The sequence below is a fragment of the Anomalospiza imberbis genome, chromosome 6, assembly GCF_031753505.1.
Source record: "Anomalospiza imberbis isolate Cuckoo-Finch-1a 21T00152 chromosome 6, ASM3175350v1, whole genome shotgun sequence".
Taxonomy (NCBI): domain Eukaryota; kingdom Metazoa; phylum Chordata; class Aves; order Passeriformes; family Viduidae; genus Anomalospiza; species Anomalospiza imberbis.
Window position 1 is genome coordinate 45,300,534 of NC_089686.1, and position 22,235 is coordinate 45,322,768.

A 22,235-nucleotide genomic window follows, 5' to 3' on the forward strand; every position below is an offset into this window, starting at 1 on the left:
GTGACAGAGCGGAGCAGGTGTGAGCACTCCAGATCATGACTAAGTGACGTCTCGGCTGATGAAAGAGTGCTGTTTTGTTCCTTTCCCTTCAATGTTTTCTTGCAAATATAATTTGCCTCCATTATGTATTTTTCTCTCTTATTTACGGTTACTGATGGCTTGCAGTTTTGTCAGCCTATTCCTGCTGCAGGCATGGAAAGCAGGGAAATAGTCTTTGCTCTGTTGGTTATCAGAGACCCCATAAGCATTGAGGCACTGCACTGCAGGCTCTTGGTGTGGGGAATATGTCCTCTGGATGGATGGAAGAAGATTGGCAGGGTCTGTCTCTAGCATATCTGGAACTGGGAATGGAATCCATGGCTCCTGAGTGCTTAATCCAACTTCCCAGGTTCTAACAGGCACATAGTCTTGTGTGACAGTCTTTGCTGGCCTGCTGTTTTTTATTTTTTTTTATGTGTTATATGTTTTAGCTGCTGCTCTCTGGAAATAACTATTATGTTGTGGCAATTTCAGCTGGGGCATTTTACAACTTGGGTGTGCAAGTAAACGGAATAAAAATCTTTAACACCTGAGGTTCCTAGTAAAAGCTGGGATTCTCTTCCTGATGCTTGTGGATTGACACAAAGTCTGGAGGAGGTAGGCTTACAAATGTCTTACTTAGGTTTCCAAAATTGCCCCAGGCTGCAGATTTGACTGTTTTTAAAAAATGTGTTTCAGTATTGAATTCCCATACAGAGTGGCCATTAATGCAGCTGACTTCTATTTTCCTTATGCCAGGGAAAAGCAGAAAAGAGTAGGATGAGGAAGGCCAAGGACTTTTCTTGCCCTTTTGGCATGCAACCATTTCTTTTGTAAAGTACCAATTCATTTCTTAATCTATGTAGGTTTACTGACTGTTCCTCAAAGCACTGGATCAGGGTATTTGGAACAGCTGGCACAAGTCATAAAGAATATAAGCTCCTTCATTACACCTGCAATTGGGATTTCCCACTACCTCTCAAAGGTATGTTTGTATACAGAAATAGGAGATGTTTGACTTTTGGGTAAATAGAACTGAACTTATTAGGTGAGGCTTTTCAATCATTCTTATTTTCCTCATCTGAAAATATCTGTATAAAACCAGCCTCTTGCTTTTCTGAATTTACTGAGTTTGTGGCAAGGTTTGGCTACTGGTGGGAAGTTACAGGGGTGACTTCTGTGAGATGTTGCCAGAAGGTCAGGGCCATTACCAGCTGGCTCGAGATGGACCAGCCAGAACCAGCTGTCCCAAACTGGCCAAAGGGGTATTCCAGACCATGTGATGGCTCAGCAATAAAAGCTAAGGGGAAGGAGAAGCAGGATGGCATTTGTTACTATGACAGTTGTCTTCTGGAGAAGCCTCTGCACATACTGGAGCCCTGCTTCCTGGGAAGTGGCTGAATATTTCCTGCTGATGTGAAGGGGGAAATAACTCTTTTATTTTCCTTTGCTTCCATGCACAGCCTTTGGTTTTGCTTTATTAAACTGCCTTTATTACCCATTATTTTTAAAAATCTTATTTTCTTCTCCCTGAATCCTGTTGAGGAGGGAAGTGATAGGGTAACTTGATGGGCACCTGGTATCAACCCACCACAGAGGGACTTTTAGGCTTTAAAAGACAGATGTTCTTATTCAAGCAAGAATGTGCAATTTAAGAAGCACTCTTTATGCTACAAAGTATATTGTACAAAATCTGTCCTGTAAACAGTGAGGGCTCTTGAAAACGTGACCTTTAAACATGGAAATAAGAACTTGGTTTTCAGTTAATTACACCTAGTGCTATACGTGTGAGCACAAACCTGCTCACAAACCCACATGCATATATACCATATACTATTAACCTTAAGCTTTGGGAAGGAAAGTGTATATTAATGGTAATTTTTTTTGTCTAGTCAGAGTGCACACAGAATGCACTAGCATTTGCCTTAAAGCCTTTTTTGGCAGAAATTCCTGTAAAGAACCCAAGCAATATATCTGGCTGGAGGACAGGGCATTTTATATTACCATAAAACAAATTAGTAAATTAGCCAAAACATTGTCTAGTTCTGCAAATAAAACAGTGGACTGGTGGCCGAAGATTTATCTTTATTCAGCCTGACTTCCACTTACTGTGCCTGCTTATTCTAACCTGAATTTGTCCCCTAAATGTGTTGCAAAAACAAGTACTTCCACATCATAAAAATAATTCAGATGCCACTTGTGCGAAACGGTTAAAATATACTACTTGATATAACTTTTAAAGAAGCATTTTGGAAGTGATACCAAACTTTTTGTGTGTTGGGGGTTTTGAGCAGATACCTACATTGTGGAAATTGAGACAAGATTTCTTTGGGTTCAGGTTGGCTTGCATTGCTTTCTGCGGAGCATCTTGCACCCTCCAGGTATGTAGTACTGGCCCTTTGTAACAAATGCAGTGTGAATTCGACTATGTGCTGCTGTGTGTGCACCAGTGTTGGACAGTGAAATTGCCTTATGAGTATGTTTTTTGAAGCTAATTCTTGTTATCCCACCCTACTGCACTTGAATAATGGAGTAGCTTTAGAGTATTTGATTCATTTTGGGATAAAACTAAACTGGAAGCTCTGTTCCAGGAGCACATATGGCACTAGTCTGGTCCAAGTGCTGCATCCCAAACTGTGAATAATGCTGATCATGGGGTCCTTGGGTGCAGCTTCTCTGCTTTACAGGTTTGTTCCTAGAAAGCTTACTTCTCTTTCTGGTTGATGGGAATAACTTGTGTAAGATTGGTGGTGCTCAGATGGGCTGGGAGGACAATGCAAGTCCTGTGAACAAGCAGTGTATGGAGCAAAAGTGCATTCTGCTTCCGTACATGCATAAAAACAAGGAAGGTTGAGGATGTGAAAGCTGAGTACAGCCTTGGTTGCAGTGGCTATGAGATGGAGCTCAGGATCTCGAGTAGAGGAAGTAAAACAAAAAGCAGGAACACATTCCTGGACTTGAAATGAAGCACCACTAGATGTTTCTGGAGCTAAACAGGGTTTTGATTATATACACTGAGCAACCAGAGAAGATTACATTGAAAACCAAATTTGCAAAACCTTCTAATGTGTTCATATTAGTGTCTAGTTCATTGTTTTCTTGGGAGTGCCGTTCTTTTACTACTTTCTGCCAGAAAATCCTGTTAGGGCTTGGGACAAAAGATGTGTTTTATTGGGGTCAGATGCATGTGAAAGAGGGTGCTGGCTCTGGTTGTTGCTAGGCTACACTTGTGTGCTCACATAGTAAAAGAAATTTTTATATGTTGGGAGTGTCAAAGTATTTCACTTGATGCACGATGTCAGTCAGTGCTGCTGTGTAATGAGTAGATGTGGTTAATTTTTCATGTGATTGGCAGTAGTTGAACTCGCTTCCAAGTTATTCTAATGCCTGGTAATTGAAAGTAATGAAAATACTTTCTAGAAAAGGTATTTTTTAGTAATTATTAGATGTTTCTGAATCTATGCTTTAAAGGGAGACCCTGCTTCTCACAAACCAAGAGAGTTTGCTGATATTCAAGGATTGTTTCCTTGAGGAATGCATTCTGATAAGCAAAAAATAAGGGAAAGGGTGCAAGAAAACGGTGTATGGAAAAAAAGAATAGTCATTACTCAAGCACAAGCAGGAGATACACAGGAGATGGAAGCAGGGTCATGCTACTTGGAATTAATGTAGAGAAGTTGTCAGAGTAAGTAGAAATGAGATAAGGAAGGTCAAGGTCCATCTGAAATTAAATTTGGCCAAGGATGTCAAGGACAACACAAAGGTCTTCTTCAAATACATCAATAACAAGAAAAATTAAGGATAACATGGGCTTGTTACTAAAGGGAGGAGGGACCCTGCTTACAGAGGACACAGAGAAGGCAGAGATACTGAACACCTTTTTGCATCAGTCTTCACTGACAAGATCAGCCCTCAGGAATCTCTGACGAGAGACCAGAGTTAAGAGAATGCCAGAAGGAACACTTTCCTTTGGTCAAGGAGGATTGGGTTAGAGAACAGCTAGGTAAACTTGACATTCACAAGTCCATGGGCCCTGGTGGGATGCATCCACGAGTACTGAGAGTGCTGGAGGGTACCATAGCCAGGCTGCTCATGATCATCCTTGAAAGGTCATGGAGATCAGGAAAGGTGTCTGAGGACTGCGAGAAACCAATGTCATGCCCGGTCTTCAGAAAGGGCAAGGAGGACCCATGGAGCTACTGGCCAGTCAGCCTTACCTCAGTCCCTGGAAAGGTGATGAAGCCCCTGGAGGCCATCGCTGTCCACATGGATGGCAAGATTGTGATCAGAAGCAGACAGCATGGATTTACTTAGGCTAAGTCATGCTTATCCAACCTGATTGCCTTTTACAATGAAACAGCCTGGATGGATGAGGGGAGGGCTGTGGATACTGTCTGCCTTGATTTCAGCAAGGCTTCCAACACTGTTTAGGAGGATGTTGTGAGAAACAAACTCAGTAAGTGTGGCCTGGATGAGTGGACACATCACTCACATCACAGTGAGGTGGGTTGAGAACTGGCTGAATGGCAGATCCCAGAGGATCATGATCAGTGGCACAGGTGGTGTCCCCCAAGGTTCAATACTTGCTCCAGTATTATTTAACTTAATTCACCAATGACTTGATGAAGGGATAAAAGAGCCTCTTCAGCAAGTTCCTTGCAGACACAAAGCTGGGATGGTGCAGCCCTTCAGAAGGACACTGACAGGGACCTTCTGAAATTCAACAAAGGTAAGTGCAGTGTCCTGCATGTGGGGGGGAATAACCCCCTGCACGAGCACAGGCTGGGGGGCTGAGCTCTTGGAAAGCAGCTCTGTGGAGAAGTATCTGGGGGTTCTGGTGGACAACAAGCTGTGACCAGCAGTGCCCTTATGACCAAGAAGGCCAATGGGATCCTGGGGTGCATTAGAAGAGCATTGCCTGCAGGTCGAGGGAAATGATCCCGCCCCTCTATTCTACTTGTGATCCTGCCCCTGGTGAGGCACATCTGCAGTGCTGTGTCCGATTCTGGGCTCCTCAGTACAAGAGATACGTGGAACTCCTGGAATGGATCCAGAGGAAGGCAACAAAGATGACCGGGAGAGTAGAGTGCACCATCTCTCTTAGGAAAGGCTGAGGGAGCTGGGGCTGTTCATCCTTAAGAACAGAGGAGTGAGAGGAGACCTCATCAGTGTTCTATTAGTACCTGAAGAGAGGGTCTCGAGGACGGAGCCAGGCCCTTCTCAGTGGTGCCAACCAACAGGTCAAAGAGCAATGGGCAGAAACTGATGCACAGGAATTTTCAACTGAACATGAAGAAGAACTTTACTGTATGAGTGACTGCATGGAAACAGGTTGCCTAGAGAGGTTGTAGAGTCTCCCTCACTAGAGATACTCAAGAACTGTCTGGATACAATCCTGTGCCACGTGCTCTAGGGGCAGAGCTGCTTCAGCAGGGACATTGGACTAAATTATTCACTTCCAACCTTGAGCCATTCTTTGATTGTGATTCTATACAAATATCTTCATTCACACTCTGAAAGTGAATAGCGCATTTTTTTCTGTGAATTTGCATTTCTTATGAGCTCCAGGAATTTAGGAATAGCAGCAATTGTGAATAAAGCAGATCTATTTTTATTAAAAGAAATATGAATTGGATGTCTCACTCAAAACTTTTTTAGTGTTTTATATAGAATGTGTCATTGTCTCTCCTAGCTTCAGTGTGAATCAGCATCAGGATGCGTTTTTTTTAGTGTATATGTGTATTACTGCGATTTGTGTCTCTATTCAGGAATTCAGAGTAAGGTGAGGGCCAGCTTGCATCCTTTTTTACCCCTGACAAGAAAATGGAACAATGCATAGAATGCAAAAAGAGTTCCATTCTTGTCTCTGAATGTTCTTTCATCACATGTTATTGTCCTTGAACATCTATTCTGTGTAATCACTGTAATACTTCTTAGGATATTGAGGGGTAACTGAACAGTCCTGCTTCCCCAATTCAAATGAGCTGCTCTGCTCTCAGTGCAAGTCTCTCACTTACAGTGCATGGGGATAAATTGAATGTCTTCCAGATATTGTTCTTGTGTCTGTCCTGGGAGAAGTCCAAGTGATTTCTCTGAGCAGTCTTATAGCACTTTTGTTTTTTGTTTCAGCCCTGTGTTGATGGGATTGTGGAAGGTACTGCACGTTTAAACTAAAAGCCACATTAAGGAATTCCTATGGGTTATGCCACTTATGGAATAGTATGGTTTGTCTTCTCTGGGACTTCTGTGCTTTTTTTCTGATTGTAGGCTTGATGTCTGTCTGGAATCAGACAGAACTTGTTATGCTGTGAGGGCAATAATGCAGGAGGCACAAAACCGTTATGTAACATGGATTTCTGAGTCATAGAATGTTAGGGTTGGAATGGACCTTAAAGATCATCTACTCCCAACCTGCCACTGCCATGGGCAGGGTCACTTCCCACTAGACCAAGTTGTTCAGAGCTCCATCCAGCTTGACTCTGTACACTGCCAGGGTTGGGGCGTTCATTCTTTCTCTGGGCAACCTGTTCTAGTGCCTCGCCATCCCTACAGTAAAGAATTTCTTCCTGATATCTAAGCTAAGTTTCCCCTTTCAATTTGTACCCATTACTTTGTGTCCTACTTTACAGCTCCTGATAGAGAGTCCTTCTCTGGCTTCCCTGTAGGCCCCCTTCAGATACTGGAAGGTTGATGTGAGGTCTCCACACAGCCTTCCCTTCTCCATGCTGAACAGCCGCATCCTAGCTCCTTACAAGGGGTTTTGTCTTACAGGTGTGTGTTGTAGCTTCACCATAGGCTGCACATCTATTCCTTTCCTGCTGCTTCTAAATCAGGTGGTGTTTTCTTGCTCTCAGTAATATCATTCGGCTTTGAAAATCACCTGCTGCAAGGCTAAAGCTGTAAAGTGTGTGGAAACTATGGTGTGTCTCTTGTTCTTGCTTAATGCATCTAGACAAAATAGGAAATAACACCCTCTCTACGGAGTTGTGTATTGCTGCTCTTGAGCATCAAGCTTCTGCTTTTGCTTGTGGACTTAGCTGAACCCAGAGGTGACATCTAGAAGGTATTTCTCAAAGCTTTCATGTGAGCACTGCAGTGCTGCTGTGTTTGCCAATGAAAGCTCCTGGGGAGGTAATGAAAGGCTTTTAGAAGCATTAAGTGCTCTGTGGGATAACAGCAATACCTTGTGTGCTGATGAACATGTAAGCTAGAAGATCAAGTCTTTGCTTCCCCTGCATTTTAAAGGAGGGCAGTGAGCAGGGAATCCCTGAGAAGTTCAGCATCATGACGGAAAAAAATTCCAGTCATTTTCCTGTCACTTTTGTCTGTGTTTGTTTTGGGTTTTTGATTTAAAAAGACAGCACGACCTTTTTAAGGACACAATTTCTAAACTATAAATATTCTTGATAAGTAAGAATTTTTGTCTTAAATTTAGTTTTGTCTAATTGCTGCCTTCTGGTATGGATAGAGGGAGAGTAAAATGACAGCTGTAGGAATTTTTCTAGAAGTGACATTTCAAGTGAATTTTGGCTGTGAGGATGGCTAAGAGCTTATCCTCATGCATTGCTTGAGAGATAACGGGACTGTCACAACATTCCTTTCTACTGCCGTTTGTTTTCATTGTTTAATGTGCATGATCACTGGAGCTCATAATTAGAAAATAAGTTCCTTTTAGGAATATGCCTTATAAAGCAGAACTCAAAATTAGTATCATTATGAATACCACGATGTGTATGACTCTAACAAATATGAGCACCTAGCCATTGTTTGCTTTTTTCCTTTGCAGTCGTCATATTATTCCCCTTGTGGCCCTTAAATGCTGGCCTGATTTTGACTTCTGTAGGTAATTGTCTAATACAGTTCTTTTGGAATGGAAGCTAACCTCCCAGTTAATTTTGCTCTCTGAAATGTTCAGCTTCTCAGGCAGATGTATATTTAGAGGTCTGGGTTCTTGCTGTAATGATGAAACCATTGGAGAATATTATATTGTACTCACAGAAGTGAACACGTTCACTCGCTCACTCATTCTGACTAATCTGCTGTGGAAAGATGAATTTCAAGATGCAGTGTTCTTGTGGCTTTTGTCCATCCTCTTTTGTTTAACATGTCACAGTACTGCTTTGTGCTTTGGTTAATGTTGGTGTAGGCCAGACCCCCTGGTAGTCTGATCTGTGCCTGTGACTATGTTGGCTCACTGTTTTTGCGTGTGTATTTTGACTGCTGGAAATTCTCTTGGTACGTGCATTCAAATCTACTCTGTCTTGCAATTATTGTGTTGGCTCTTCTGATGAGAACCAAAGGTGTCCCACGGGGGAAGTTTTGGCAGAGGGCAGCTTTGGATGCCTGCAGCAAGGCTGTTTGGAGCCTAATTCCCCTCATTTCTATTTGATGGCACAGTACCAGGCTTGTTCTAAGACTCTGATGGTCAATTAATTTGTTCTTTTCTGTTCTTGAATTGGAAGCTAATTGAGTAATTGTGAAGGGTGCCAGATTAAACTCTGTTTTTGCTTGGAGTGCCAGTGAAAATGCCTTTACCTCACCTATTTCCTTGCAAAACTACTCTTGAAAAAATAAGCTTCCATGATCATGTTTTTTGTGAGGTGATCAGGCATATGCAGATGGTTACCACATGGTGGTAAAGTTTGACTCTGTCAGCCAATTTTAATCAAATTTGTCAGAAGGTGGGGGTCCCATCTTTTCGTCCAAGTTACCTCCTGGCATTCTTTAACTTGGTGAAAGAGCTGACCTTACTGCAGTGGTGGCAGCATAGAAAATCTAACAGGTGTCAGTGTCCTTGTGTGTTTTGGACATGAGAGACTCAAAGTTTGACTCTCCTTGTGGACATGTTTTGTGAGTGTATGATATTACTATTTTCTCCCTCCTCTTCCTTTTTTAAAAATACAGTCTGGGCTATAAGGAAGAGGTCTGAGTCTGCTGTTACTTAAAACTCTAAAGAACATTTTTGTCAGCATTGTAACTGTGTTTTCTTGCTGCAGTGGTAAAGAAGAGTAATTTTTGATTGTGGTCTGCCATAAAAGGGGAGAAAACATTTTCTTATTCAAAACTCACAGCAGGATCAGTCTGTGTGCTTTAATTGAGGAAGCTTGTAACCTGTTCTGTTGAGTGGGGATGACTCTCTTGCACTGCCTGGAATAAATTCCTCCTCCTTGCCTCGTAATAAACAATTTTCTCTGATTTTCATGGAAGTCAGCCACCGCTTTCTTTTTTTTTTTTTTTTTTTTTTTTTTCCAGACCACTGGCTTGTATGGGCATGGGACAACAGGCAACATGTGTAGTCTAGTGCTGAGGCCAGATCAGTGAGGCCAGTCAAGCAGTTCAGGAATTGCAGGATTCACGTTTGCTCATGTAGACTGGTCTGCCTCCCTTGCAAGCTTCATGGGACACATGGGACTACAAACTTGGTTATCCTTTGCTTTGGTGAAATGTGGGATTATGGTTTGGTTTTGGTGTTTTGGGATGAGGAAAGGCTAATAAACTGCAGGGTACATTACTGTGGAATTGGGATACAGTCCTGGAAAGGGAAATGCAGCCTTGCTAGGAGACAGTGGGGCTGTTGTAGTCTGCCCTCCCCCATGTTCCCCTTTGCATCACAGAGGGGAATGGTCATGGAGGGAGGGAAGGAAGACGGTCAGGCTTTCATAATCTGATAGGTTTTCAAGAAAAATCTTGTACTCCGTTAAGTATGAGATAGTTTTTCGTCTTTGCAGTATGTGACATCCCATTTCTTGACCTCCCTCTCACCACCACACTTACATCCATTAATCTTTTTGCTGGGAAGTCTTTGCTGTTGGTTGAGTTTGTTTTGTTTTTTCCACCCATTTAATGTAAAATTTTTTCCTTATCTGATTTTTATTGCTATTACTTTAGGAAATGCTTGAAAAATATCTTGTTCACCTAAAGTACCTGCTCTTGTTTAGGATTAAATGAACAAAATGGAATAAAGAGGATACATGTTGCCTTCTTGCTTTCTGAAGAGCACGGATATATTTTGGGACTTTGTCACTCCACCATCAATACATAAATTCTGTATCAGTTGTCCAAAGATGGTAAATGAAATCTTTTTGCACCAATATATTTCCTCAATTTCTAGACTGCTTTTTCTTTTGCTTGTGAGAAAATAAGGTCCTTTGTACAGTTTTATAAAGGAAAATGTAGTAGGGTAACCTGAGAACTTTGAGAAGAGGCAGATGTTAACTTTGGGGATAGCTGTGTGTTGCTGCTGACTTTTGGAATTGCAGTTCCTCTTCAGATTTTCCAAGGAGCAGATGTGTATTTCCCCACTCCTGCTAATTGCAGACTCTTTATTTAGGCCCTTTTCTGGGGAGTTCTGTTCTGGGGAAGATGCTGATTTTAACAAAACAGGAACACATGAGCAGCTTCACGAGGGAGTGTTTCTGGGAGAGCGGAAGTGAGGTGCAGGAAGGGAAGAAAGGGTCTGTGCTTTGGACAGTGGTGGCTTGCACTGGTGTCTGGAATGTGCCACAGCCATGTCTTGAGTAGAATGTGCCTCTTAGGAGCAGGTGGTAGCAGCTGTCTGCTGCTAGTTATGCTAATTCATTCCTATAGGATTGTCTGCAGGGACTTCTCAAATGCAGGTTGCTTCTCTTAGCTTTGAGATTGTCTGTGGGTGTCAAGGAAGTAAACAAAGGTATTGCATTTTGTTTTCATAGTTAGAGGAGGTTGAGAAGTAGAAGCTACTGTGGAGGTATTGCAATATGGCCTTAAGAAAGAAGGTGCCAGGGAAGTTTGTATTATCTCTTCCCATCCCCTCTTCTCTTGTGTTTCAGAGGTGATGTTTCCTGGGCTGCCTGCTGGGTAACTGGTATGGGATGGTGCAAGAGTAGAACAGAGCAGGTTCTGTGGAAGTACTGACAGCTGGTGTCAAACACAGCAAGAAAGCAGTGATTCAGGAACAAGCCTTCTGTCTTAACTGTGCATTTCTCCTGAATTCTTGAGTGCACAATGCTGATGCTGTTGGTTCCCAATTCAAGTGATGTTCTACCAAACAACACAAGAGATGACAAATGAAGTAGTGGGATTTTTGTCGACCAGTGCTTATTGCAGTGATTAACATGGCCTTGCAAGCTCATTACCTGGCTGGCAGGTCTTGCAGTGTAGCTGCATTGACTGAGTGTGTGGCCATGCGGAGTTGCACAGCCCAGTGCAGGGAGTAGGGCTGCAGGGCTGTAACTGAGGAGAGCTTGCTCACATCTTGTCTTATCTGATGGTGGTTTAGCTTTGGTCAGTCATGACTGTGCTGAGGTCAGAGTGACAGCTGACTGGCTGTTTTGTATAGAACTGTCATCCTGTTGGTTTTCTGGTTGTCCCCCAGGCAGACAGGGTGTTGGGTGTGCAGTCTGACTGCTTGTTCTTGGCCTGGTGTCACTTTTTAGTAACTGTGATGAAAGTTTAGAGGAAGAATAATCTGGTGGTTGATGTATGATAAGTTGTCCCTAGGAAGGTAGATGTGAATTCCCAAGTGGAGCCTACGTGCTCCATACTTGACTTATCACTAATACAGCAGACAGAATAATAAAACTGTAAGGCTATTTCTGCTGAGTAGTTAGAATATGAAGCAAGAGCTGATGAAATCTAATAAATAAAGCATCTTGATCCATTAAAGCCTTTGCCTTCACTGAAAATATTCATATTCTTAAATTCTTTGTTGGATTACGGTAATATCCTCTAAATAACCTGACTGCTAGAACAAAGGAAGAGAATTTTAGGGAAGTATAAGCAATCAGCAGTAATAGGAATTTTTTCCTTTTTTCAATTTGCTTCTGAGGTTAAAATAACAGGAACCAGATGTAAAATAGCAGATATGTTTAGGACTTGATTTCACATTGTCAATTACCATGTCACGTCTCTGAGAGAACGGAAGGCAGAAAGAGCTGTGTGCTCTGCCAAATGGGCAGGAATTTAAAATTCTCTTCTGTTTCTCACTTTTGAGAAGCCGAATCAAAAATACCTGTTGCTTGCGCAAGTATCTCTGGCTCATTGACTTGAAGATACTTTCCCAAAGGAAGAGTAGTGTTTATAATTATTCTCATTAGATAGTGTGCAGTGCTTGTTATCTCCAAATAATTGAAGTTATATAAATGTTCTATAAAACAACTTTAGAAAACCCCTTTTTTTCAACAGAAACCTTTAACAAAATCTGTGTTAGGCTACTATTGTATTAATGATACTATAATTAATTTGCTGTTTCCTGCCTCTTATTTAGAAGTTGGAAGCTCGGCCAAAATACATTTGGAAGATGAACAAAAGGGTTTGATTTGCCAAGAAACATGACTTCTTTTGGGGCAAAGAGTGAACCATCACTTTCTGGAATTTCTCTTGAGAAACACTTCCTTCTAATTGCTATAGGTCTCACTCAAACTACTTTCCTGCCTCCTTCTGTTTTGCTAGAGGCTGAGTTTGCAAATTATGACAGTTAATAAATTATAGCAGGCTGGAAAGGAGGGATGCTGATGGAATTGTACCTGTCAGTGGGATGTTGTGAAAGCATCTCTTTTGGGACTGTTTATCAAAATTTTTAAGGGATATCCCAAGAAAAGGATGATGAATGTACCTTACACAAAGAGATCTTTTCCCATTAAAAATCTATGATGCCTGTCATTTGTATACCACAGAAAACTAGTGTTCAGAAAGGTACCAACAGCATAACTTTGGTGTGGTGTTTTGTTTTTATATCAGCTTCCTTTCTTGGGAACCTCTGACTTCTGATTAGACTGAGTCCTGCATGAAATGCAGGTGCTACCAGGTGGAGTGGAGAAAGACGTGGACTTGTGTGCAAGTGTTTGGCTGACCACACCATGGTGTCTCTCTGGAGCAGCTAACTCTCCAGTTGACTGAGAGCTTTGTTTCCTGGCTTCCTTGGGCTTTCACCAGCCCAGGTAGAAGAATTACAAAGCTGAGTCTTATTGAAGAACAAAATCCTGCTGAGTGAAATGATTTAAGTACATGTGTTGCAGTTAGGCAATATCAGAGTATGAGGGAAGAGGGGAGCAAGAGTCAGTTCCTAAAGAGAGGTGCTTGCTCCAGCCTTAGAGATGATGTGAGAGATGAATTCCTTTCCTAAGGGAAAGAAAGGGTGTATTTGTGAATCCTTTTAGCTGGAAGGCAGGTGCTTTGGAGAAACTCCTTGCTTTGGATAAGTTTGTGTTCTGTCTCTGCACAGAGCCCTTCCAATCCTCTGTGTATGTGTGTTTGTGTGAGATGACTCTCAGGGGACCTTAATATTGCAGTTACCATGGGAGCCAATTCAAAGTGGATTGTCATGCCATCAGAGCTAAAAGATATGTGTAAATCTGTGCTAGCATTTTGCAGATATTTGGGATTTTGAATACTTCTTGCAAGAAAGGTATTTCTGTTATTTACACAGGGATGTTACTTCTTTGTGGGTTAAGCATTTCTGAAATCAGCTTGGCTCTGTGGTGGGCAGGACAGATAGCCAGACAATCTGAAGCAAGTACAGTAGAAGAATTTTAACTTGAGATAGTTGTTTCCCCTAGGAATTGTTCTGTTTGGTTGTAGTGTTTCTGAGTTGCTTCTATCCAATTCCTATAGTGCACTCATCAAAATCTTAGCAGAATCTTTTCTTCTTGCATATCTTCATCCTTTCCACTGTCCTGTTGGTGATGGCTGATGCTTTCACCCACCTCAATTCTCAAGAAAAATCCTCAGCTGGGACTTGGAGGTGCTCATTCTAGAGAAGACCACTGTGGTAAGCACAACATGTTATGCACCTTGGACTTGTGTTTTTATCCATGGAAATCAAATAGTTATTTATGCTGGACCCCTACAGTTTAAAACATCTACTTGTCACCAGAACTTGCTCAGTGACTTTGGACTTAACAGCTTGGGGGCTGAGTTCTGGACCCGCAGGACTTCTAGGTTACTGTGCTGACAGTGCTTCTAGCACTCACAGCATCTCAGGCCACCAGCATAGCAGAGATGGCAGATGTGCTTCTTTGGAAACTTCTTTGTGTGAAGTTATAGCAAATCTCTAAATTTTAATTGCTAATTTATTTTAGAAGGAGCAGTTTGTCTCTGACTTACATGTGGGAGTCAAATATGACTTTCTGTCTATTAGAAGACTTTTTACTGTTTAAAATCTGAAGTGGTATTAGGACTACAGGGGTGCTGTTGTCTCTTTTTTTGTAACTTTTTTTTTTTTTGTTTCTGCTGGTAGTGTGCACTCTTAATTCTTCATGGAGAAGAAAGCTGCATCAACAGGTGGAGAGTTAGGAACTGTTTTATCAGTTGCTCTTTGTAGGTCCACTGGGGAATTAGAGGAGAGCTCTTTTTGAGCAGAACAGATTAGGGTTTTATTAATGCCCTCCCTGTAGGATTTTTTAAATTGTGCTTGAGGTTTTTTTTCTTTTTTTCAATACAGAAAAAATCTGGTCTGTGAAAAGAATTTTTAGTATTAAGGGCTGTAGATTTTGATGACTTCTCAAAAAAGAATAACAAAACCCTCATCACCTCTGGAGACCATTCTTGTGCTATATAAAAGTTATGCATTGAAAAATCTATTTCTTTGTTTCAGAATTACTGAATTGTTTAATTTGGTTTTGCTTATATCTTTGGAGGAAGTGTTTTCAGTGCACAAGCTATTAAGAAAACTTTACTGTATAATTCCCTAGACATATGGCATTTTCATAATAACATTACTATCCAGGCAATTTCATTCAGATTTTATCAAATACTCTAGGCAGGCCTGCTTCAGGAACTGGATGTAATGATAGAGATATGTACACCTCCTTGGTGAGGAAACCAAATTACAGTAAGAAGTAGAGTATTGCTAAGGAACTGGAGGAGTTGTTCTGCTTCAAGAAGAGTATAAGCTTTGTTGCACGTGACATGAAAATGAGGGAGTCTGCAAAACAGAGAGGAAACAAAGGCTGATATCCTATACTGGATAATAAACTGATAGTTTCTCTCATGCAGGAATTCCAAAATACTTCCCATGCATCAGTGAAGGATCTGGTTGTAGAGTCATGGTGCAATTCAGCACTTGTGTGTGTTATAAAAGCTTCCACGGACATTTATGGTAGGACAGCTGTTGATGAACAGTTTGTGCCCAGGGTTGTGTCACCATCCCTGGAGGCATTTTAAAAACATGTAGATGTGGCAATACTGGGTTAATGGTTGGACTTGATGATCTTAGGTCTTTTCCAACCTAAACTGTTCTTTGATTTGACATTTAGTTCAGTAGAATACTGTTGCAAAAGGATAAAGCCGTTCTTTGCAGAAGAGACTGTTTTAATGGAAGGGAGAGGAGGATATTGGTCCTAGTCTGTGAAATGAACTTTTATTGAGCATGATGTTCCTGAACACCTTTCATTCAGGGCACATGATTTCAGCTTCCAGCAGAAGCTGTTTGTAGCTGTTTAAAAGCTGTTCCCTCAAAACAATGCGTACTGCTGTGCATATGATTCTCCCTCAGGGAAGAGAATAAACAGAACATTGGATATTAGCTGCAGCACTTAGTGCACTGCTGGGAGGCACTGGGATATGACAGCGACACAGGCAGTGTCAGAAGCTCTGCAGCACAGCAGAGAAGGTGTCTGTGCCAGCAGATGTGTTTGATGTTCACCACAGTATTTCTCTAGAGCTATGGATAAGCACCTAAGCCAAAAGCATTTTTGTTCCACAGCCACCAGCTACTCTGTAAATACAGCTAGAGCACCTTGTGGCTCCAGCAAAGGCCAAAAAGCAGAGAGGTAGGTCTTTTTAAGATTGAGGCAAGCTATCTCTGCCAGGAAAATTCACCTCAACATAGCTGACAAACTTCTGCCTTCCCCGTGCTGTTTGCTGCTCAAAGCAAGCTTGATTTCCTGAGCTAATACAATACAATTTCTTGATTGATTTTTATGGACAGGATTGTACAAAACTTGCTTTGGGATTTAGGAACCTACTTGTCACTGGCTTTCCTTGGGGCATAAGCATTGATTCACCGTGGCTATCTGGAGAGAGTCTGAATGCTATTACAGCATCCTTCTGAAGATGCTGGCAGGGCTCTATAAGCAATTCATGAGGCCTTACAGGCAAGGGAGAAAAATGGTTTGCTTTTTTATCAACTGTGTATCTGTGGGGGTAAAAAAGGCTGCCTCCATAGGGCTGAGAGAGTAGACTGTGGCAAGGGTTTGGGGTCTGCAGTGGCAAATGCTGCCAACTGGAGAATGATTGTTGATATTGTAAGGGGTGCTGGGGTCAAAGTACCTGCCTTATATACCAGATTTTTGGTCACTGTTTCTATGTAAAATTCAAATGCTTACTCTAAAGTGAAATGTAGTTACACAGGTTTTTGGAGAACAGGAAAGGTGTTAAAAGACTATGGGTTTCCCACATTTTTTTCTTTTTATTTTTCCTTTTTTTGTTCCCTCCCCTTTCCCCATAACAAAGCTACTTTGTCAAATCTGGGCTTTTGATTTTCAAATTAATTTCTGAAAGCATTTCCCAATAGAGAATTTCTATTCCTAGCCATGAAAGACTGGGCTTTAGAAGTAGTGTTTTCATTTAAGAAATTTGATCTGTAAAAATGCTACCTCTGCATGGGCATTCTGTATGCTAGCACTTTTGGCACATTCCTGTGCTGATTTCTTGTAAAAGATAGCCTTTTCCCTATGTCTTGTTCAAAGAGTCTTTTACTTATTTTTCAGGCTTGAAGCCAGTACTGTGTAAAATATGATAATGTCTTCAAACTGACAATTACCTGGAGATACTTTTTTCTTGGATAAATTTCTCTGCCGTGACTTTCCTGTCCTGTGTGCAGAAAAAAGGCAGCAGTACAGTTCTTACCTGCTTTCTGTTTTGTTTAACCCCGTTTTATGGAAACTCTTCTTCAAGGATCACAGTCATGCATTTGAATTGGGACATGTGATCTCAGCTGTGCTGGAAGGGCAACATAAAAATGACAGAAGCGAGACAAAGTGTAGTGTGAACAAGCTCCAGTAGCTTAGTTTTGAAAAGCTTTGTTCAAGGTATCACATAAATATGACAGAAGATAGTTTTATTATTTAAAAAATAAAGAGAGAATGATGTAGGTAATCTTTGCAACCTAGTAAAAATATCATAGTATACAGAAATTGAAGTGCTACAGCTTCCTATGATCTAAATTGGCATCTAATCTTAGTAGGTGAAACAACACTTGAGCATTTTGTTTATAGTGATTGCTTTTTTTATCACTTAAGAACAAAGTGGTATTTTGAAAACCTTCATAATGTGAATCTGGCAAATAAGGCAATTCAAGTAATAAGTAAAATCTCTGAAGATCAAGGAGACTCAATCTTTGCATCATATTTATAATTGGCCCAGACCTTTAATTTAATGTTCTGGCTCTAAGTCTGACAACTGCTTTGCAGGGAGGACTTACTTGGACCAAAGTAATTTTCTGTTTAGAACCTAAACCTGTGTTTTGCCTGTTATCTGGAATTTTCTTTTATTTTCAAATCAAGAAGTTGCTTTTCTTTAAAAGGAGATGCTTGACTTAACAGGACTGTGGTATTTGTGGAGCAGTTTCTTTTCTTGTCAGCGTAAAACCCTCAACTTACATTAGTTCTGTGTAACTAAAGCCATCTAAGAACCTAAGTAGACATCTGACTAGTCTTTTAGGGCTTTCTTCTGCAGGTGACAGGGGAAACGAAAGGGAGATTCATTCTACCTCAAGTAGGGCTGTTGAGGAGTACACAGAGAACAGGTAGCTGTGTGTGCAGCTGCGGTGAGAGCTGCAGGTTGCGCCCTGGCTGGGGGACGTGGTGGGAGCCCCAGCAAAGGGGCTGGGAACTGGTGCCAGCCCTTTACATGACAAAGTGTGACAAGTGGCCATGTGACTGGACTCAGCAGGATGACACCCTTACAGTCTATGGGCTCAGTAGTTGGGCGAGTAGGGAATCAAGAGGGGGTCACTGGAGCTGCCTGCTGTGAAGGGACTTTGGTCCCAGCAGCAAAAGTCTGGGGTTGGTTGGGAGTGTGACTGCCAGAGTGGCTCCTGGGGGTCAGACAGGGCAGTTTCCCTAACAAGCTATACTGGAGCTACTGCATCTTTTCTTTGGCTGTACAGGGAACCCAGATGTCCCTCTGAGACTGACTGTATTAAGTGGCTCAAGTTGTGTAGAGATGTTTGTGCAATTTGAATCCCAAGCATTGTCCTTAGAGCAAGAACCTTTTGGGTTCCAGCTGACATTGCTCCTGGTAGCTTGTCATTCATTTGGAAGGTCAGCAATGTGAGTGAATGCTTATCTAGCAGTTCTGCCATTTTTTGTCAATGTGGGTGGGTACATTCTCACGTCAAGGCTTGTGTCCTGGAGTGCGTGAGGGGCCCTGCTATAAAGATGCCAGCAAATTCAGTAGTGTTTTTTTTTAGCCTCTCATGTGTGGGTTTTTTTCCCCCCCATAATCTTTCATTTCTTCCTTCTCATCCAACTATTTATTTTTAAATGAATGTATGTTTAAAAATTAATTTAAAAATTCCAAAACTGTTAGATACATAACATCAAAAGTCAATCTCATGCAGCTCAACGCTGAGCTGCAGACTTGCTGTTTGACTTTGATAAAGCCAGATATCTGTGGTATCGCTTACCTGTCAGTGAAAGACAGACAGCTACCTCCAAGGGGCTTCTGAAGGTAGGCACAGTCAGGATTTTAAATTCATATACCGAGTGCTCATAGCAGGATGAAGAAAGGAGAAGGTATTGCGTGTTCCTGTGTAACCAAAATGTCCAGTGAAAGGTCACATTGAGTAAGTCCTGCTTTCTTTTCTCCTTTTCTGCTTCAGTGCTTTAGCTTGAAGATTCTGCAGAGATTTCACTGACAAATTGTAACTTTGAATAGAGAGGAAAACTCACTTGCTTTGCTTTTTCTGTTTAAATTTCAAAAAGCATCGTGGTATCATAGGCTACTGAGCTGACAAAAGAAAGGTCAGTAGGAGAGTGAGTTTTCTCTGGGCAAATTTCCTGACCCAAGACAAGGGCAGCAAAGAGCTGTCGGAATATGTTTTTGTCACAGGAACAGAAGAGAAAAACTGGACACTTATCAATTGATCTTCACTAATGGGTTGCTCTGAAGAATCATAGAAACATTCTAGCTAAAGACTGGGATGCTGTACTAGGCCTGGAGTCATAGTGTGAAAAGATTGTTTTTGGGGCTGTCATCCTTGCTGTTCTGGGTGCTGGCAATGCAAAATATCTTGATGGTGGACACAGAAACCTGATTTTTGCTCCGGAATGACCAACAAATGGATTATTTGAATTTCTACAGAGCCTTTCCACCCTCACCTATGACTGTCCAAGCCAATCACTTGCTCATTCATGTCGCTACAGAGCTAATTCTGCTTCAGCTGTGGATAGGTTCTGCCGGACCTGTGCTTGATTACTAGCTCTGTTTACCACAAGGGAGCAGTTATTAATGTGCTCTCATTTTTGAGCCTGTTATAACTCCTTCACTTTGATTAATTTCATTGTGGAGCTCTTTACTCTTTTAGCCTGTGTAAGATGCAATTCTGATTGTAGAAGTGCTTCCGTTGTTTCCCTCCCAGCTGAAGGAGGAGGCAAAAGGGCTATCGATTTTTATATAAAGATGAGTTTAATGAGACCTGGGGGTTGGGCTTGATCCAAGGCTTACTGGAGTCAGTGGCCATCAGTCATTAGATTTCAGTGGATTTCAGGTGCTGGTATCTGACTTACTGCCATGATGTTCAGCTGCCTGTGTAGCAGGGGTTTTGTGGGTCTTCATAAATTGTTCAAAAGCAGCAAACTCTGATAGCGGGGGAGGGCAGGCACGCTGACCAGATACCTAACAGCTTTTTCTTTTATTCTTGTGATCTGTTTTCTCTTATTTCTGTACATTTCAACCTTGAATGTGTGGTCGTGCCGCATGTGATAGCAAATTGTAATGAAGCACACAACCCCAGATAAGAGCAGAGCTCTAACAAGCTGCTTTTAGAGAGAAAAGATTATCTTTAACTCTGAGCTGAGTTGTAATTTGGTGGGTATTAATGCATAGATTTAAAAAAATGAATAGTGTAATTGGAGATAGGAAGGGCATTAAAAACATAGGCATGAGCTGTGAGTGATGTAACTCAGAGGTTCAACTGTGTTAGCAACTGGGCCAGATCTGACCTGCAGGCTGGTCATGTTCTGTTTTTCTTGCACACACATGTGCACATGTTAATGCTTTGCCTATGAGTTTCTGCCTTTTCCTTTAAAAAGAAAAGATTTCTGTCGCATGCACCAGAAGTTGGCCCACTGCACTGCCCCAAGCCAACTTGTGGCAGACGTCCTCAAAATATCAGACCATCTTCTCAGCCATAATTCTCTCTGCAAATGACTGCAGCAGCTCAAGCTTCATTTTTCCTCCTCTCCCACTGCTTTTTCTCTACTGACTTTTGATTGACTGGTACTCTAGGTCAACCAAATGCTGTCCATTTCCCCTGATATAAAAGCGTGCGAGCAGTGCATTGCTCTTACCTGTTCAACCCTCAGGAGCTTGTTCTGTACAGAAGCAGGCTCAGGCTTTCTCTATGCTTTGTCCCTGCAGATGTCATTTTCCAGGCTTCTTCACTCTATGGTGTTGAGTAATGTATTGTCAGCTGGAACAAATTGGTGTGGCTGTCCATTAAAAATAAGAATAAATGTATTATCACCACAAGATGCCACTCATAGAAATGGAGAGAGGAGAAAGTTTTCAATGCACTTGACTTTTAAGGAATGCAGCTATTGCTAAGGTCTTTGTAAAGACAGATTTAATCTGTATGTCTAAAATGTAGTAAACCTAAAGGAAACAATGAAATGGAGTATTCTTCTTGGAACTTACTTTTTTTTTGGTCAGGTACACAGAAGGAAGATAGATTTTTTTTTTTTTTTTTTAGGGGAAGGATCATGAACTTTTGTTTATCTGTTGTGTTTACTCTTTGCAACAGAGCTAGCTGTACAAATAAAAGGAACAGAATTCTTGTATCCCATGAGTGCTAAATGGAAGTAGGATCTATGCAATAACTATTGTAAAATCTATGTCTTGCCTTGGCTTAGAAAGCTGCTGGTCACCCTCTTAGATGTATCATTCAATTTAGTGATGCTGAGCATCTGTTTAAACAAATAGCTTTAAAACTTGTGACAGAACTAGTACTTTGTCCTTGACTCTGACTTATCTGTAGCTGTAACACCCAATTAGTCCTTCTGGGATCTTCTTTCTGTGTCCATCAGGTGCCACGTGCAGTGCCATCAATGGACAATGCAGCTGGCAGGTTTCTCTGAGACTTACCTGCCTTCCTGCAGAGGCTGTTGTTACTCTGCACCTCGGTTTGGTTCAGCCTTCAGTGTCACTCAGCTGCCCAGAAATGCACTGGCTGTTGTGCTCATTATGGACCTGTTGAATCTCTTCAGGCAGCCTCATGGCTTGCACATGCTGACTAGTGTTTGGATGAAACAGCAATAGGAAGAGACCTTCTTTTTTCATGAGTGTAAACTTAGTGAGGTGGGAATTTGAAAACCCTAGCCCTGACCATTTCAATTTTGTCATGCAGAATTCTTGTGTGGTACTATGTGCCTAATAGCTTTGTCTTGGCATTTGTTGTTCCCAGTTTACAGGTGCAGTAACTTGGAGGTCAAACTGAAGGAAGAGAGTGGTTTACCAAGGTCTTTCTCCATGCAGCTTGTGAAAGCAGGATGAACAAGGCACATTGAAACCTTTTGACTACCCCAGAGGATAGAGCATTTGTCTGCTTGTCATCTTGAGGCTTGCTTTAGAGTCATGCATTTTTGTGTAGAGGCTGTATGTACCTTACTGTAGGTTCACAGTTTCTGGCAGTTAGGAGTGGGGCTGTGGCCCAGCCTCATCCCCAGTGGGTACAGCTGTGAGAAGCAGGTGAGCAGCATTGACAGCAATGAGCCATGGAGTGCCCAGGTGCACTGAGCAACCACCAAAGGGAACAGAGGGCACAGGGTGCAATGCATGAACACGAGGGGTATGAAAGGCTGGGCTAAAGAATAAAGAGGAGCAGACGCTGGCAGTCTTCTGAAGTGATGTGATGTTACTCTGTATGGGTTGAAGCTTTCTGAAACTGTATGATGGTATTCTGTGTATCGTGGCTGTCTCAACTGTGACATATGCCGAACACCTTACCATCTCTCCTCTGAAGCAAAGGGAGGTAAAAAAGATTGTAGAACTGAAGAACAGAGAAAAAGGGGAGGGTG

General features: G+C 41.8%; 1 protein-coding gene across 9 annotated transcripts in view; it reads left to right on the forward strand.

The window, feature by feature from the left end:
- TSPAN4 (tetraspanin 4) overlaps positions 1 to 22,235 on the forward strand; it is a 412,669-nt gene that overhangs the window by 17,853 nt on the left and 372,581 nt on the right. For 2 of the 9 annotated variants that reach the window (XM_068193868.1, XM_068193869.1), the window contains exon 1: positions 18,107 to 18,269. The exons of 5 other annotated variants lie outside the window; for them this stretch is intronic. In XM_068193868.1, coding sequence (XP_068049969.1) covers positions 18,163 to 18,269 — 107 coding nt within the window. In that variant the 5' untranslated portion in view covers positions 18,107 to 18,162. Of the gene's footprint in view, positions 1 to 9,408; positions 9,457 to 18,106; positions 18,270 to 22,235 lie in introns of those variants that run through there. 2 more of the 9 variants (XM_068193870.1, XM_068193877.1) reach the window with 2 other exon arrangements.